General features: G+C 40.4%; 1 protein-coding gene across 1 annotated transcript; it reads right to left on the reverse strand.

Moving 5' to 3' along the window:
* Positions 1-1,383: 1,383 nt before the first annotated feature.
* On the reverse strand, positions 1,384-14,164 carry cfap57 (cilia and flagella associated protein 57). The gene is made up of 20 exons (XM_088005964.1): positions 13,323-14,164; positions 11,310-11,970; positions 10,271-10,445; positions 9,465-9,617; positions 9,133-9,272; positions 8,575-8,740; positions 8,370-8,483; positions 8,066-8,278; positions 7,801-7,974; positions 6,861-7,022; positions 6,260-6,415; positions 5,052-5,145; positions 4,772-4,962; positions 4,504-4,677; positions 4,246-4,404; positions 3,943-4,086; positions 3,478-3,594; positions 2,833-2,967; positions 2,599-2,730; positions 1,384-1,533 (listed from the first exon to the last, which is right to left on the reverse strand). The coding sequence occupies exons 1-20, from the start codon at positions 13,477-13,479 to the stop codon at positions 1,384-1,386; spliced, it is 3,567 nt and encodes a 1,188-aa protein (XP_087862090.1). The 5' UTR covers positions 13,480-14,164.
* Positions 14,165-14,682: the final 518 nt, after the last annotated feature.

The following is a 14,682-nucleotide window of genomic DNA, read 5'->3' on the forward strand; positions in this document are numbered from 1 at the left end:
ATTGATGGCAGAAGTCTTCGACAGTTGGTGTGAATGGTGGAAAAAACATCACATCTAACATCTAAAGACCAGCCTGGAGCAGTCTGCTGTGATTGTTTCAACAAGTACCATACGCCGCACACTAAACAAAGTGGGGCTTTATGGGCGGAGGCCAAGGAAGACCCCATTGCTGAAGAAAAGACATAAAAAAGAACGTTTGATCTTCGACAAAGAGAAGCTGGACAAACCTCAAAACTTCTGGGACAACGTTTTATAGACAGATGAAACAAGTGGAGCTTTTTGGTAAATCACACAATATGTTTACAGACGGCGAAATGAAGCCTTTAAAGAAAAGAACACCATACCAACAGGCAAGCATGGTGGAGGATTCATAATGCTGAGGGGCTGCTTTGCGGCATCTGGTACTGGAGGCCTTGACCGTATCACAGGCATCATGAAATCAGAAGATTATCAAGGAATTCTAGAGTGAAATGTCTTGCCCAGTGTAAGGAAACTTGGTTTGCGGTGAAGATCCTGGTCCTCCAGCAAGACAACGACCCATAGCACACCTCCAAAAGCAGGCAGGCCTGGTTGGGAGGGAAAAAATGGACTGTTTTAAAATGGCCAGCAAATGAGTCCTGATCTCAATCCAATTGAAAATCTTTGGGTGGAGCTGAAATCTGAAATCTGCCATTGGAGAAAGGAACCCTGCAAATGTACAAGAGCTTGAGCATATTGCAAAAGAAGTGTGAGAGAAAATGCCACCCGAGAAGCTCAAGAAGCTTATAGATGAATATAAGAAACGTTTGGAGGCTGTCATTGCTGCCAAAGGCTGTGCAACCAAATATTAAAGAAGGGTGTCAATATTAGTGCACATGCTGGTTTTCTGTTTTGTCCTTTGGAATTAAAATATTTATGTTGAAATAGTAATTGTCTTTGTTAAATTACTTTGGACCTCAAATTGAAAGATCCTCCTGATATAAGTTTTGAACATTTCCATTTATTTCTGAAGATATTCACTCAGCTATGCAAATCATGAAGGGGTGCCAATAATGGTGAGCAGGACTGTAACATCTGTCAGAACATGATGGTGTTTTCATGAATGTTTGAGTTGTCATGAAGTGTCATACGGTAAGTAAAAAGTTGCATTAAAACTTGTATTAAAAGTGTCATTATTTACAGCATGACACTTCATGACAACAGTCGTAAACATTCATGAAGACTCCTTCAGTTTTCTGACAGTGCCATGTCAGTCTTATGCACAACCCTTCATATAAAGTGTTCCCCGAATTTTTAGAAGTTGAAGTACAAGGTAGAAAATGTAGTTTTCACCTATAAAAATCCTCTTTTTTTATTTTTCTATGTAAACGTTAAACAAGGAGGGGCTCAGTTGATTCCACCTTGTCAAGTTTCTTCTTCAGCTCCTTCGTTTGGAAGTGGGATGTGACCTGGACTATTGAAGGAGGCTTTGCTGAACTTTGCTTTCTCCTTGCTCCGCTCGGCATGCAGCGCCTTACGGAGCTCGTTGATTTCGGTAACAAGAGCCACATTGTCCTGCAGAGAACAAAGACATCATTAGCAGCTGATTAATATGTTGAAGGTTAGTCTCATCCACTTCGCATGTTTATCCATACATGTTTTGTTTTAAGAGTTCTGGACGTGATTTTAGCCCTTTATTAGGTGTATTGCTAAAAATAAACATTGCTTAACTTTAGTACAAATTGAATCGTCAACCAAGGATGTGTTCTAACCAAATGTGAGGGGGGAGGGAGAAAGTATTTCCAGGCTTATTTACCCTGCATATACATTAGGAATACACAACTTACAATTTAATCTGTTAATCAGATTGATTTTTTTTTTTAAAACATAAACAAAATACTATCAGAAAATCTAATCAGTTGGACGATTAAATTACTGAATTTGACTGCATGAATGCCACCTTAAAAAATTGGCTTCTGACATTTTTAAAAAATCAAAATGTCTTATGGTTCCATATTCCAAACAAGATACTTTCAAATCTGTGGGGAGTTGACTCCCTTCTTGGAGAGAAAAAACCTGCAGTCTGGCGAATCATAATGTGCTGAATCTTAAATATACGAGTGACGTAAAAGAAAAAGGGACAAAGTCCTTTACTAGTAATTGTCAAGACTGCTGAGCAGGGGTGAATCCAGGATGTATTTAAATAGGGCTGGATGGGGGCCAGTGATGAACTTAAAAACAAGAAATTCAGATAACGGTTTCTTTTGCCAGATTTTGTCATTTTGTAATTTTATTTATATGAATAACTAAAATATGGATCTTTAAAATGCCAAATTTAGCACATAAATGTATATTTTGCTCTGTCTGACAATGTAATTTTTAAATATCAAATGATTGATGTTTTGATCATCTATTCTTTTTACCGAATACTCTTTCACTACGAAGTAATCTATTTTTACTTTTACTTGACTAAATATATATCGAAGTAGTTCTGTTCTTAAAACTCTTGGGTACTCCACCCACCTCTGCATCAGACCCACCAAGAATTTCTTTCACCAGCCGCTACTGAGACCAGACCTTCCTATAACGCCCAGTTCAATAAACATGGGGGAAACACTGATCTTTGACTGCAGTCTTTACCTTCATCATCCTGGTGTAGACATCCTCGTGCTCCTTAGCAGATTTGACCAGCTTCTTCTCAAGACTGCCAACAGTCATCTCCAGTTGACTACATTGGGAGCACACACCCTCAACTGCAAGGATCCTCTTTGCCTAGAAAAAAAAAAACATCAGCTTGTCTCGTGCAGGGTCGTCCAATCTCACCGATCCTGTCAACAACATGCATCGAACTAACACTCGACAATCGGCTCTTACACTCTCTGTGCCTGAGGCGTATCGGCTGTATATCATCAAAATGTTGTCTTTCAGTTTCCTGGGATCCTGGATGAGGGAGACACAAACCTGGAGGTCTGACCTGACCCGCTCAAGAAGCGTAGTCAAATCCTGCACCTGTACAAAGGAAGTTGTCAGACGTAGAAACTCCCCCGACCATTTTCAGCTTCAGCAACATTAGAGAAAAAAATAGAGCCATCTTCCACTTTCATATTAATATTTTGAATTCAGATGGCTGTCGAGCATTGGCTACCTTCTGGATTGGATGCCTTTCTTTTTTAAAACAAACTATTTTGGATTTTAAGTAAAAACAAAATGAACTGTGTGTGTGTGTGCGTGCGTGCGTGCGTGTGTGTGTGTGCGTGTGTGTGTGTATGTGAACCAGGTTTTTATATCCTTGTGGGGTCCTATTTCTGTCTACTTTGTTGGTTTGTGGGGACCACTGCTTTTTGTGGGGACATTTTCTTGGTCCCCATGGAGGGGGGCAGGGGGGAAATGCTGCTTTTTTTTGTTAGGGGTAGTTTGTGATGCTTAGGGGTAGGGTAAAAGTTGAGCTGTTGAATATGAATGGAAGTCAACGTAAAGTCTCCTCAAGACATGAAATCATGACTGTGTGTGTGTGCTGACCTTTTGCATCTCCTTTTGGATTTCTTTGTCTTTGGTTCTCAGTCTGAGCCTCAGTTCAGATATGGTGACCTTCAGACGATTGCCGCTCCTAGTGATCATTTTGAGCTCCTCCTCAAGCTGTTGAACAGGAATTATCAATTGTCTTTGACTCGCCATGTTTTGTTCATACAAGGATAGAGAGAAGCCTGCACACTTGACTTTGATCACATTGTTTATGGACAACAACTCAATAAATGAAATCAGGCAAACGTTTGGACTGCAATAACACATGGCAATTATGGTCACTCTATGAGTGTGAAGGTGTCAATGTTATCAATACATGTCCGTAACTACAACAACAAAACCCAGGATTGCAAAGTGTTCAGTTAGTTAGAAATGAGTAGTTCCCCTTTCTTTGCAAAACTAAAACAAACAAAAAACGTGAAACAAAGACAAAAAATCAATTTTCCGAGCCCTCTCACGTACCTTTTCTATCCTTTCTGCTTTTTTGTTTATGTCTTCCTGCTGTGGCCTGATCTGCTTCTTCATGTCCTTCAGCTTGAATTCCAAGACGACCTTCAACTTGTGCAGATCCTGGTTCATAGAGTGCAGGCTGGATATGACTGTGTCCTGCGTGAGAACGGGTGGAGGTGGACTGTTTACTCTGTGTTCCCACTACAGTCAGTTCCCCATTTACCCAAGGTCATTTAATTCTGTCTCTTTTTGGTGTACAAAACTAAACTTCTAATGTGAAACGAAAAGCACGGCGGGACGCTGCTCCTCGCTCACCTTTTCCTGGTTGGTCTTTCTATATCTGGAAACCTGTCTCTTCAGAACATCGATATCGGTCTCCAGAGTGCGGATGAACCCCGTCAGAGTCTGGCGCTCCTTCTTCATGGAGATCATGTCATCCAAGTGGTCATCGATCTGCCTCTGGAGACTGCGGATCTGCGTGACCGTTATTAAAGAGATGCTGTAATCTTTCTGGGTAACTGACACCAACAAAAGTAAGCAAAAATTAAAGATAGCTTGAAAATCTTAGGTCACCTTTTGTGTCATATTGCCACTGTTTCCCTTCAGCCTGGTGAAGGCCTCTTTCTCTGACTGGAGTTTCTTCTCGTACTTGTCTTTCATGGTGTCAATCTTCTGGTGCTCTTCCTCCGCTGCCTGTCTTATGGTTTCTTCATACTCTCGGATCCTTCGCTCAGCCTCCTCCTGAAACTGTGAATGAAATGAAATCGGCGAGAATTCAGAGGTGTCTCAATGACGCGAGCGGTCCCGAACTTCTGCCGCTTTCCTCCTCGTTCTTTCGGACCTTATTCATTTGTTCAGTCTTCACTTGCAGCTCGGCCTCATACATCTGTGTGACCTCGGCCAGACTCTGGATCCGGTCCTGCTCTGCATGTGTCAACCGTGTCTCGTACTCCTCCTGCATTTCTTTTTGCTTCTGGAGAAGGTCGTCGTACTTTTTGTGCTCCATAGTCAGCTTGGAGTTGTAAAATTTTTCTGTGTGGGATTAAAAATATTTATAAACTTCCCTTTGAGCTCAAAAAGAATGCATCGGATAGGCAGTGATGTCGCCCCTATTGTCCTACCTAGATACGTCAAGTCTTCGCAGTGTTTCACTTCAATTTCTGCAGAATTCTGCTGGGTCTCTTCTTCACACCGCTCTATTTCCGCGCTCAGAACCTACGAATGTAAGAGTTTCAAAGAAGTATTCTTTTGAATCACAAGGATTTTTGGAATCTAGTTATTCCGGTATCGTACTATTATTATTTTTTTAATCACAATCAGAGATGAAGTTGGATACTTTTCATTGAATGTTTTTACCATTATGTACTTGCAAAACTGTTCATACCTCTTGGGCGTTTTCACACTTTTATCACTTTACAACCAGAAAACTCAAAAGCATATTACTAGGCAAAACAACACCAAATACAACATAATTGTAAACAGACTCAGTATCTGTTTTGTTTTTCTATAGTCACATTTTTGTTCAGAAGGGACTCGATTTACAAGAAGTTTTTTCAGGGCTGAATTCAGAGCAAACCTGGGAGAAATATTGTAAAGACTTGAGACTTTGGTTTAGATCTGCTAGAGTGGCAAAGTGCAGCTTCTCCAACGGTTTAGTCAAGGTGCAGACATAAATACAGTTGACATTTTGTGGAAGGACTTCATCTAATCTGAGCTTCAGCTGACTGTCTATAATAGACAATCTGTGATAGATTGTCCGTCTGTCTAATAAGTATTCACCGATTTATCGGCCATCCTATTTATCAGCATACAGTTTCTTAATTTTGAGACATCGGTGATCATGTGAAGCCGATCTTATCTACCTCAGCAAAGGTCTAAAAATCAACCTCTGTCCTCTTCTGCTCTCCCCTGAGAGGATTGTCTGTTAGCCCCGCCCACCAGGTCATGTCTGCACGTTTACTGTTAATAGTCACTGCACTGTTGCCAGCTCAGCAACTTTCTTTCTATATTTAGCGACATTTCGGACAAAAAAAATTTGGTATCGGGCAAAATCGGAATCAGCAGGTCAGGCTTTTTAAAGATCGGTAGTCAGGGATCAGCTAGAGAACTGCAATCGGTGCACTGCTACTCTCTAAAGTAACTAATGTTACATCAAACACTATTAAAAAAAGCTCTACAAATGAAATTTAGTTGCTTAGCATTTTGTGCTGCTGTAAGCAGAACAACAATCAGTCTAAAATTAAGCTTCCTTGCTATGACCAAGAGTTTTCCCATACTGTTACAGCTGTACATAGAAGCAGATGCACATGTCTGACTGACAGCAGCAGACCTGCTGTGTTCTTTTCAGAGCCTTGATTTCCTCCATGAACTTGTTTGACACTTGTTGGAGCTCCTCTTTGTAGTTCATCTCTTTCAGGCGGAGTTGGTACTCATTCTCCATGTGCAGCTCCTTCAGATGCATCTTCAGCTCCAACAAGTTGTGAGCCTAAAACACACACGAGATTTTTAAAAAATATTTCAGCTGCATCTCAAACAATATTTTTATTATCTTCTGTTCTCCTATGAATCAGGATGTTTTGTTTTCCATCTAGAGGTTTTAGGTTTTTAGGGTTTTGGATGTTCGGGAGTACTTGAGCATTTTAGCCAATACTTTCAGTTTTCTAGATTAATGAACCAAGTACGTGTTTGAACTCCAGACACACATCCAAACTGGTTTGGGAAGAGGCTAATATTGAGCTTCTGGGATGGATCCGAATTTAAGCATAAGTACTAGATTTAAAAGCCGGGTCAGTGCCAAGAAAGTGCCAATCAATTAAAGTAAACTCCACAAATATTTGGCCAAAAATGTGGCCATATCCAGTTAGAATAATGCTAGACGCTAGTTCAGTGTTCCAAAATGTGCATGTTAGAGGTCCAACTTCTCAACAGACCCTTTCCTCCAGGTCCGCCTTTGTAACAAGAATCTCTTCGGTGTGAACAATCTGTCTGTTGCTCCTCAGACTTTGACCCTTTTCATCAATGATTTTGGATATCAACAGGCAGCCATCTTCGGACGCCGTCAGCAGGAACTGATCGTCGTACGTTATCACCATCTGCGGACATTCGTCGGCGGTATTTGTAACACATTACATGACGGATGAAATTACTTCCGTTTAAAAATTGATATTTTTAACTAACTGACATTAGAATCTAGTTTGTTTTTTTGTTTTCTTTTTACATTAAAGTTTGAATTAAAATAGCTTTTGTTCCAAAAGCTGAATTATATTGACTGTGATTCTATTTATAAAAGTACTGAAGAGGATGAAAAAGGGGGTGAATACCGTTCACCTCAGTGAAGCTGACCCCCTCCATCCACCTTCTTCAAATCAGACACAATTGGTGTCAAACGTTGTTTGTGCCTCTGTCACTTTAAAGATATTTAGAAATGTTTCCAGAGGTCATGAAAGGTCAATCAAGCCCCACATCTTCTTCAAATTGGACAAAATTGGTGTCAGAAAAAAAAAATGCTTGCTTCTTTGGCTTTGAAGATATTAATTAAAGTTTAAAGGTAATTTTGATTTAGTAAAAGTGGGGAGGCTGAATGACCTTGAAAGTTTCATTAATATCTTAAAGCAGCACAAATCAAAACATTTTCCACACAAACCAGCACAAATGTAGTTTAGTTGATTGACAAATTTTGTCTGATTTGAAGAAGGTGCAGGAGAGATTTGGCTGACCTTTCATGACCTCTGGAAACATCTCTTATTATCTTTAAAGTGATAGTGGCACAAGTGAACATTTTTGCAGCACAAAAGTTTGACACCAACTGTGTCTGATTTGAAGAAGGTGGAAGGGGGAGGGCAACCTCTCTCAGGGTGTGTTTGGACTCACCTTGGTGACGGGGCCGCAGTGAGCCTGCTGTGTAATCCACTCCTTCTGATCGGGTAACGGGTATTTAACGGCTCTAACGGTTCCACCAGCGGTACCGGTGAAGACGACCCTACCGGACTGAGACACGGCAAGAGCGGTGTGAGCCACCACATCAGCGGGAACCTCCCTCAGCACCTGTGGAGTCAATTTCCAATTTCAAATCACTTTTATTTCACACTCTCCAAAGTCTGCGTAAAAGAAATCTTGCTGTAGCCGTTCTCCTGGCCTGGCAGTCCTGTATCTCCCTCAGGATGAGGTCCGATCCTACAGCCAGGACGGTCTTGTAGTCCCAGGAGAAAGTCGCGCCAGAGTAGCTGCAGCCCTGGAGCACAGTCTCACACTCCAGCTTCCCGGTGTGCGTGTTCCACTCGTACACGGCGCCATCCGTCCCACAAGACACCAAGCGGCTGTCGTCGAAGCTCCACTCAACGTTCCGCACCTGATCAGCGAGAAAAACCGGCGAATGGATCAATCCCACGTTTTGGCTTTGGATCCGACGGCCAGCCGTCTGTTCGTCGGCATCAACTCACCTTCCCAAAGTGGCCGTTTAGATTGAGAATGTTCTCAAACGAGGTGAAAGAGTAGATGTGAATGACGCTTCCGTCGACGGCTGCAAACCTGTGGCCACCGTGGCTGAAGGCACACTGGAAGGATGAGGAGGAAGCAGGTTGAAACAGGATGCGCACGGAGAGCCACAGGTTTCAGGGTCACTGTTCGCAGAGCGAGTACAATCACCTCTCTGCAGCCGGGCAGCTCAAACTCTTTAAAGGTAGAGATGTCGTTGATGAACAGGTTCATCAGCCGGAGTTTGTCTGAAAAGCCCACCAGCACAAAGAGGCCCGTGGGGTGCAGAGCCACGCTGAACGCCTCCTGTTGGAACTCTTTGTACAACTCCACCTCTCTTTTGGAGAAACAAAAAGACATTACATGTGGACTGTTTATAATAAATACTGTAAACGGACTGTCTACAATATTTAATATTTGTAGATATATAAATGATAAACCAATTTATCCTTTTATGCACTTCACCATGCACCATGTTTTTCATATTATATTGGTTAACAGAAGAAACTGATTTTTACTGTTGCATAATAATAATACAGTAAAATACATTAAATTTGTGATTGGAAAATAACAAAATGTAGAAAAGCTTAAAGAATGTGAACTGCTATAAACCCCCACTAGGTTTATTTACTTTTTTTCTTCATCATGAACTGCTGCCATTCTGAACCTGCCCGAAACAATGAGGTCACAAGAAGAAAAGGAAACACGGAACATTGCAGGAAGTCCTACTTCGTCTCGTAATTCCAGATCCGTACGGAACAATCCAAAGAGCTGGTGGCCATGAAGGGCTTACGGATGCAGATGGACAAACCGGTGATGGAGTCAGAGTGGAAGGGCTGGGACAAAAAGTCAAACTGTAGTTGTTCCTCCTGATGGACAGAGCACAGCTTACATCAACTTCAAAAATGTTTAAATCGACACCTTAAATAAGTAAAAAGATAGTAAGACTTCTAAGCTTTTGCAAAATTGGACTTTTGAACTGAAGGACACAAGAGCAGGTCGAAATCATAAAGCTGCAAAGTATGAACTGTTGATCTGTCAGGCTGTGCTAATAGCAGCACCCGCTTCATTTCAGCAGATGAAAGATTAATGCTGTACAGTTGGCCTCGGTCTGTGCTGACAGCCAGCGTCTCCTCTGCAGGACTCATGCATATGGTGTCTATCTCCTGACACTGGGCTGGAGCTGAGCCACTGCTGGCTGGAGCTGGGAGAATCTGGCACAAAACAAAAGAACAAATAAAAATGCGATATCCATAGACCTGGTGAACATTATCCTATATACATACAGTTACATTCACTCAGTTACTCAGTTACTTGAGGAACTTTTTTGAAAAAAATTGTGCTTTTACTATGCTGTACATTTTACTTTTACTTGAGTAATTTTATTATGAAGTATTTCTGCTCTTACTTGAGTAAAATTTCTGGATTCTCAACCCACTGAACAAAGAACAAACATGTTTTAACCAAAGATTCACCAGACACAGACACACAGCTGGAGTTTCTGTTAAAGTTTTATAAGTTTTTTATTGAAAGAAACTGATTGGGAAACATTTTCTTTTGCCTGATTGTTATTTTTGTTACTGATATTAATTAAAACTCCAAAATTTCAACATAACTTCATATTTTGGTTCGCCTGATGATGCAATTTTTAAATATTAAATGACTGACATTTGATCAGTTACTCAGTACTCAAGTAGACTTTTTTTTTTACCAAATACTTTTTATACTCTTACTTGAGTAATTTCTAGGATGGCTCCTTTTTCCTAATATGTTGAAGTAATGTGATTCTAAGTTGAACATATTTTTTTGAGTACTCTGCCCACCTCTGGCTGTCAGTTATATTAAAATTCACAACTGGAACATTTACCTGTATCTCTCTGCTTTTCCTGTAGACGTCCAGCTCTATCTGTTCAAACAGAGAGACTGTGCCCGGACCAGAGGAGCACACAAAACCCTTGGAGTAGGACAGGACGGCGGTGACGCAACACTTGGCCACGCCTTCCGTCACATTCCCTGCTTTGATTCGTCTCACTTCCAGGTTCCTGTGCAGTGAACCGAAAGCATTACGGGCAAGTTGTGTGCTGTCTCTAAGAATACATTTTAGAGAAATAACAGATTCAATGGCACGAGTTTCTGGCTAAAACCAGAAAAATATGCAGTTTGTTTCAATATCTTAAAATATCAAAATAAAAGCACAATAAACCAATTGCTACTAACGGTGAGGAGGAATGGCGTCTTCCAAATAGTTGGAAAGAAACAATGTCGGTTTCTTTAAAGATACGTTGGAAACCATTCATGCAATCCAAAAAATATATATGCCAACAAATCTGAAAAATTTATTTCAGAGGTGCTGTTGTACGGATTTCTGCATGAGCTGCTTCATGGTCTTATTGTTTAGTGTGTTTTGGGGGAAAACGTCTGTGTGTTTAACAGCTGATTTTGTTTGTGATCGGCTGATTTAGATTATGAATATGTACAGATTAATGCCCAGCAATAGTTGTTTGCCAGCCACAGAAAAACTCAAGATGAAGAACTGTTTTATACGCCACAGTGTTGTGACAGTGCTGCTCACAGCGAGACAGGATATCTTATCGGTTCACAGGATTTTCTGAATTGATATTTAAATGGAAAAATGAACTGTGAAGCATTGATGAATCTATATTTTTACGTAAACTGATTGCCGTGCGGGAAACTTTGCAAAATAGGCCCAGATAACTTTAGAGCTAGCGAGCGCGAGATACCACAGAGATCGAAGAGGGAATAAAAGAAAAAACATAAATGGTAAAAAAAAAAAAAAAAGCTTTTTTTTTTTCTGAAAATATTTACAATCTAAACTTTATTCATCACACTTAGGCAAAAATTCCACATCACAAAGTAAAAAGTATAATTCAAGTCTCCAATCTGACCTCTCAGTATGGCCCTGTCCAGGTTCAGAGGACATCTTGATCTCCCTCCTCACGTCGCCAGACTCAGACACCAGCAGCCTTCCTGTGTCTGTCCCTGCTATGACTCGGCCTTCTGACACCCAGGTGTGACACAGGATGTTGATTGGCTCCACCTTTGCAATGCTGTTCTGTTTCAGGTTGCCTTCTGAGTACCGAAACAGCTTGAACACGCCTTTGCCACTCACACAGACCTGCATGTTGTTGTGAGGACTAAAGCTGATCTGGCAAGACAAAAAAAAAAAGAAAAGAAAAGAAAAGAAAATAGCATCCCAGCACTCAGTGTATGAATGAAGGTGTGACTGGCTCACCTGTGAAATGGGATTATTAGAGTTGGTTGTCTTCAATGTTGCCAAGACTTTGTTTTTCTCCCAACTCCAGAAGATCAACAACCACTCGGGGGCTCCGCTTTGACCAATAAGGTACTTGGAATCAGGAGAGAAAGCCATGCACAAGAACTCTTGAACTAGAAAATCTCCTGCAGTTAGAACTTTTTTCTTCATGCCGTGTTCCTGATGAAGGTCAAACACGGTGATGGAGGCCTCCTCAGCCTTCTCTGACACTGCCAGGTAGCGCTGGTTTGGACTTACAGCCAAAGCACGTAGGCCAAGGCTTCCCTCTAAACCTGAAGGGGCACACAGAAAACACAAACCAATAAATAACATTTATTGCACGTGAAGCATAGAGTTTACTTTACAGTTCACTGATTTTATGTGTGTGTAACTACACACACATATCCACCTAATGTATATCCACTTGCCTACAGCCAGATCACTTTAGCAAAGCCAATGACAAGCAAAACACTATCAGTTATCAACTTGACCCCTTGACCAGAATGAATTGATTTTGTGTATGATTTTATTGTTATGGTCATAGTTGCTGAATTATACGTTGCCTGTTCAAATACAAGATAGAGGATAAAGGTGAGACAGTGACTGTGGCCTCACACACACACGTACGCATGCACACACACAGGTTAGAGCCGACAGCTGTCTCTATTTGCACTGCCAATATATTACCAGAGGTGAGCAGAAGACCAAAGAATTGCACTCTAGTAAGAGTAGCAATACTTTAACATATTTTTACACAAGTAAAAGTAAAAAGTAGCCATCCAACAAATTACTCAAATAAGAGGTAAAAAAGTATTTTGTAAAAAGTCTACGCAACTACTGAGTCACTGATCCGATTATCAATCATTTAATATTCAAAAATTATATCATCAGATGGACCAAAATATATTAAGTGGAAATTTTGGGTATTTCAAGGCCCAAAATGACAATAATTCACATAAGTAAGAAAAAATTACAAAAGAAGGCAAAAGACATTTTTTTTCCAAAGCTGTTTGAAACTTTAACAAAAACTGCAGGTGTGTGTGTCTGTGTCTGGCGAATTTTTGAATTTTTGTTTGTTCTTCATTTAGTGAGTACAGAATCCAAAAAATGTACTCAAGTAAGCATAGCAATACATCCTAACAAAATTACTCTAGTAAAAGTAAAAAGTACAGCGTAGTAAAAAGTACTTAAAAGTTTTTTATTTATTTATTTTTTTCAAAAAAGTTACTCAAGTAAATGTAAGTAACTACAGTTACTTCCTAACTCTGCATATTTGCCAACAGCCATGTGTAGTGGTAACATTTAATCTGGCTCATGAACATACTATTAGGCTTTCATTTTCACTGCTATAAATGAGCTGTGAAAATGAAGAAAGTGCAGGTTTTGTGGCGGAGATTAAATGAATTATTTATATGGACTAATTGAGGATTGATTCATTTTTCCATTTGATCAGATTTGCCTGGATTGTCTTTTTCCCCACATTAAAATACAGAATTTTGTATTTACTCTGGCTATTTTTGAATAAACATAAATTTGATTGTGTTCAAATATATCTGCTTGAACACAGCATGGTGAAATGATGCTCTACATATTAAAACGCAGAGGAATAAGCATGAAGAAAAATCCCCCCTCGGTCATAGCGTACCCGGAATGAAGCGCTGCCATCTTTTGACGGTGTTATGGATCACACAGCTGTTCCCGCTGGGGAACACCACCGTTTGCTCGTCAACAAAACACAAATTGTTCTTCACGCCTTTCCGGAGGCCGAAAATAAAATGGGGCTGAGATAACACGGTCGACATCGTGTTGAAAGCTGCGGACAAACTTTAGAAAAGGCAAAACTAGCAAACGGAGAGATGAAAGAGCGCGACCTGCAACCTGCAGGTTTCCTCGTGCAGTTTGAGTCATGTTGCTATGCGACAGATCCCGCAATAACCTGAAAACAAATGCATCTCCACGGTTCTAATTCTCATCGTCTGTATTTATTAGTTAGGCCTATGTTCAGATATGTCAAAACTCAGGAATGTAACTATTTCAATTTTTTTTTTGCCTTTACATTTTTTAAAATATATTTTTTTAATAGTCAAACTATGTTTTTCCCGCAGTGTACATATTTTTGGAGTACAAACCTGCTTTTTAGCTATAATTTTCATGGTAATGTACTGAAGAACATTTCAAATGTTTTAAAAGTTCAAGGGTTTTACTTGTAAAGACTCAATATTTTACAATGTTGTTCCTTGATTGCTTCAATTTAACTCCGAAAAGCTTCATTGCTTAATTGAAGTTGACAACAATTCTCCCCTGAAATGTCTGGAGATAGGCAACAGCACCCCTGCTGACCCCACTAGGGAAAAGGGTGTAAAGAAATAGATGGATGGATGGATGGATGGATGATGGATGGATATTATCTCTGCCTCACCTGCCACAAACTGTGCAAAGTTTCTGAAAGAGGGGAAATCCTTGATTCCATAAGTATAACTGTGGCCTGGCGATTCCAACTTTTGATTCTCCTTTAACATGTGAAGACAAGCGTTCAAGAAATCTAAAAATGAGTGTAAACCCTCAGCATCCTCTCAAGCCTATTAGACCTTTTACACAATTTGCTTCTAAAACCTCTTTGGACAATAGAGGCTTGACCATAATGCTGGTCAAGTCTTCGCCATTCTTCATCATTGCTACAAAATGTTCGACATTTTTTTTCGCTGGACCTGCGGCATACCTTTTCATTAGGTGAAGCTTGTCAGCAGATATACCTTTACAGTCCACAAGTGAGGTGAAAGACGTCCTCCATTCATTACAGGTAATTGTGTCTCCGTTGAAAACGGTTGGCATTGGTCCTGGGATTCTGTTTAATGCTCTGCTATTTTTGAATAGCTCTGGCTAACTGGCAAATCTCTGCAAGAGGTGCTTGAGAGACTTGAGGGTTTTAATAATTTGTTAGGATTTTGGGGTTTGCCAGTTGGGGGTGCTTGTGCTGCATAGTGTCAATTTCATATTTCTAGTTT

The sequence above is a fragment of the Poecilia mexicana genome, unplaced genomic scaffold (genome assembly GCF_051168715.1).
Source record: "Poecilia mexicana isolate PSO_F unplaced genomic scaffold, ASM5116871v1 scaffold_5, whole genome shotgun sequence".
NCBI classification, from domain to species: domain Eukaryota; kingdom Metazoa; phylum Chordata; class Actinopteri; order Cyprinodontiformes; family Poeciliidae; genus Poecilia; species Poecilia mexicana.

What these genes read in the sequence shown, in the direction of transcription:
- cfap57 (XM_088005964.1), bottom strand. Translation starts at nt 13,479, where the DNA reads ATGTCGACCGTGTTATCTCAGCCCCATTTTATTTTCGGCCTCCGGAAA. An exon ending in AGCTGCCCGGCTGCAGAGAG is followed by an intron (nt 8,484 to 8,574) that starts GTGATTGTACTC and finishes TCATCCTTCCAG; the next exon opens with TGTGCCTTCAGCCACGGTGG. An exon ending in AGGCGGACCTGGAGGAAAGG is followed by an intron (nt 6,416 to 6,860) that starts GTCTGTTGAGAA and finishes TGTGTGTTTTAG; the next exon opens with GCTCACAACTTGTTGGAGCT.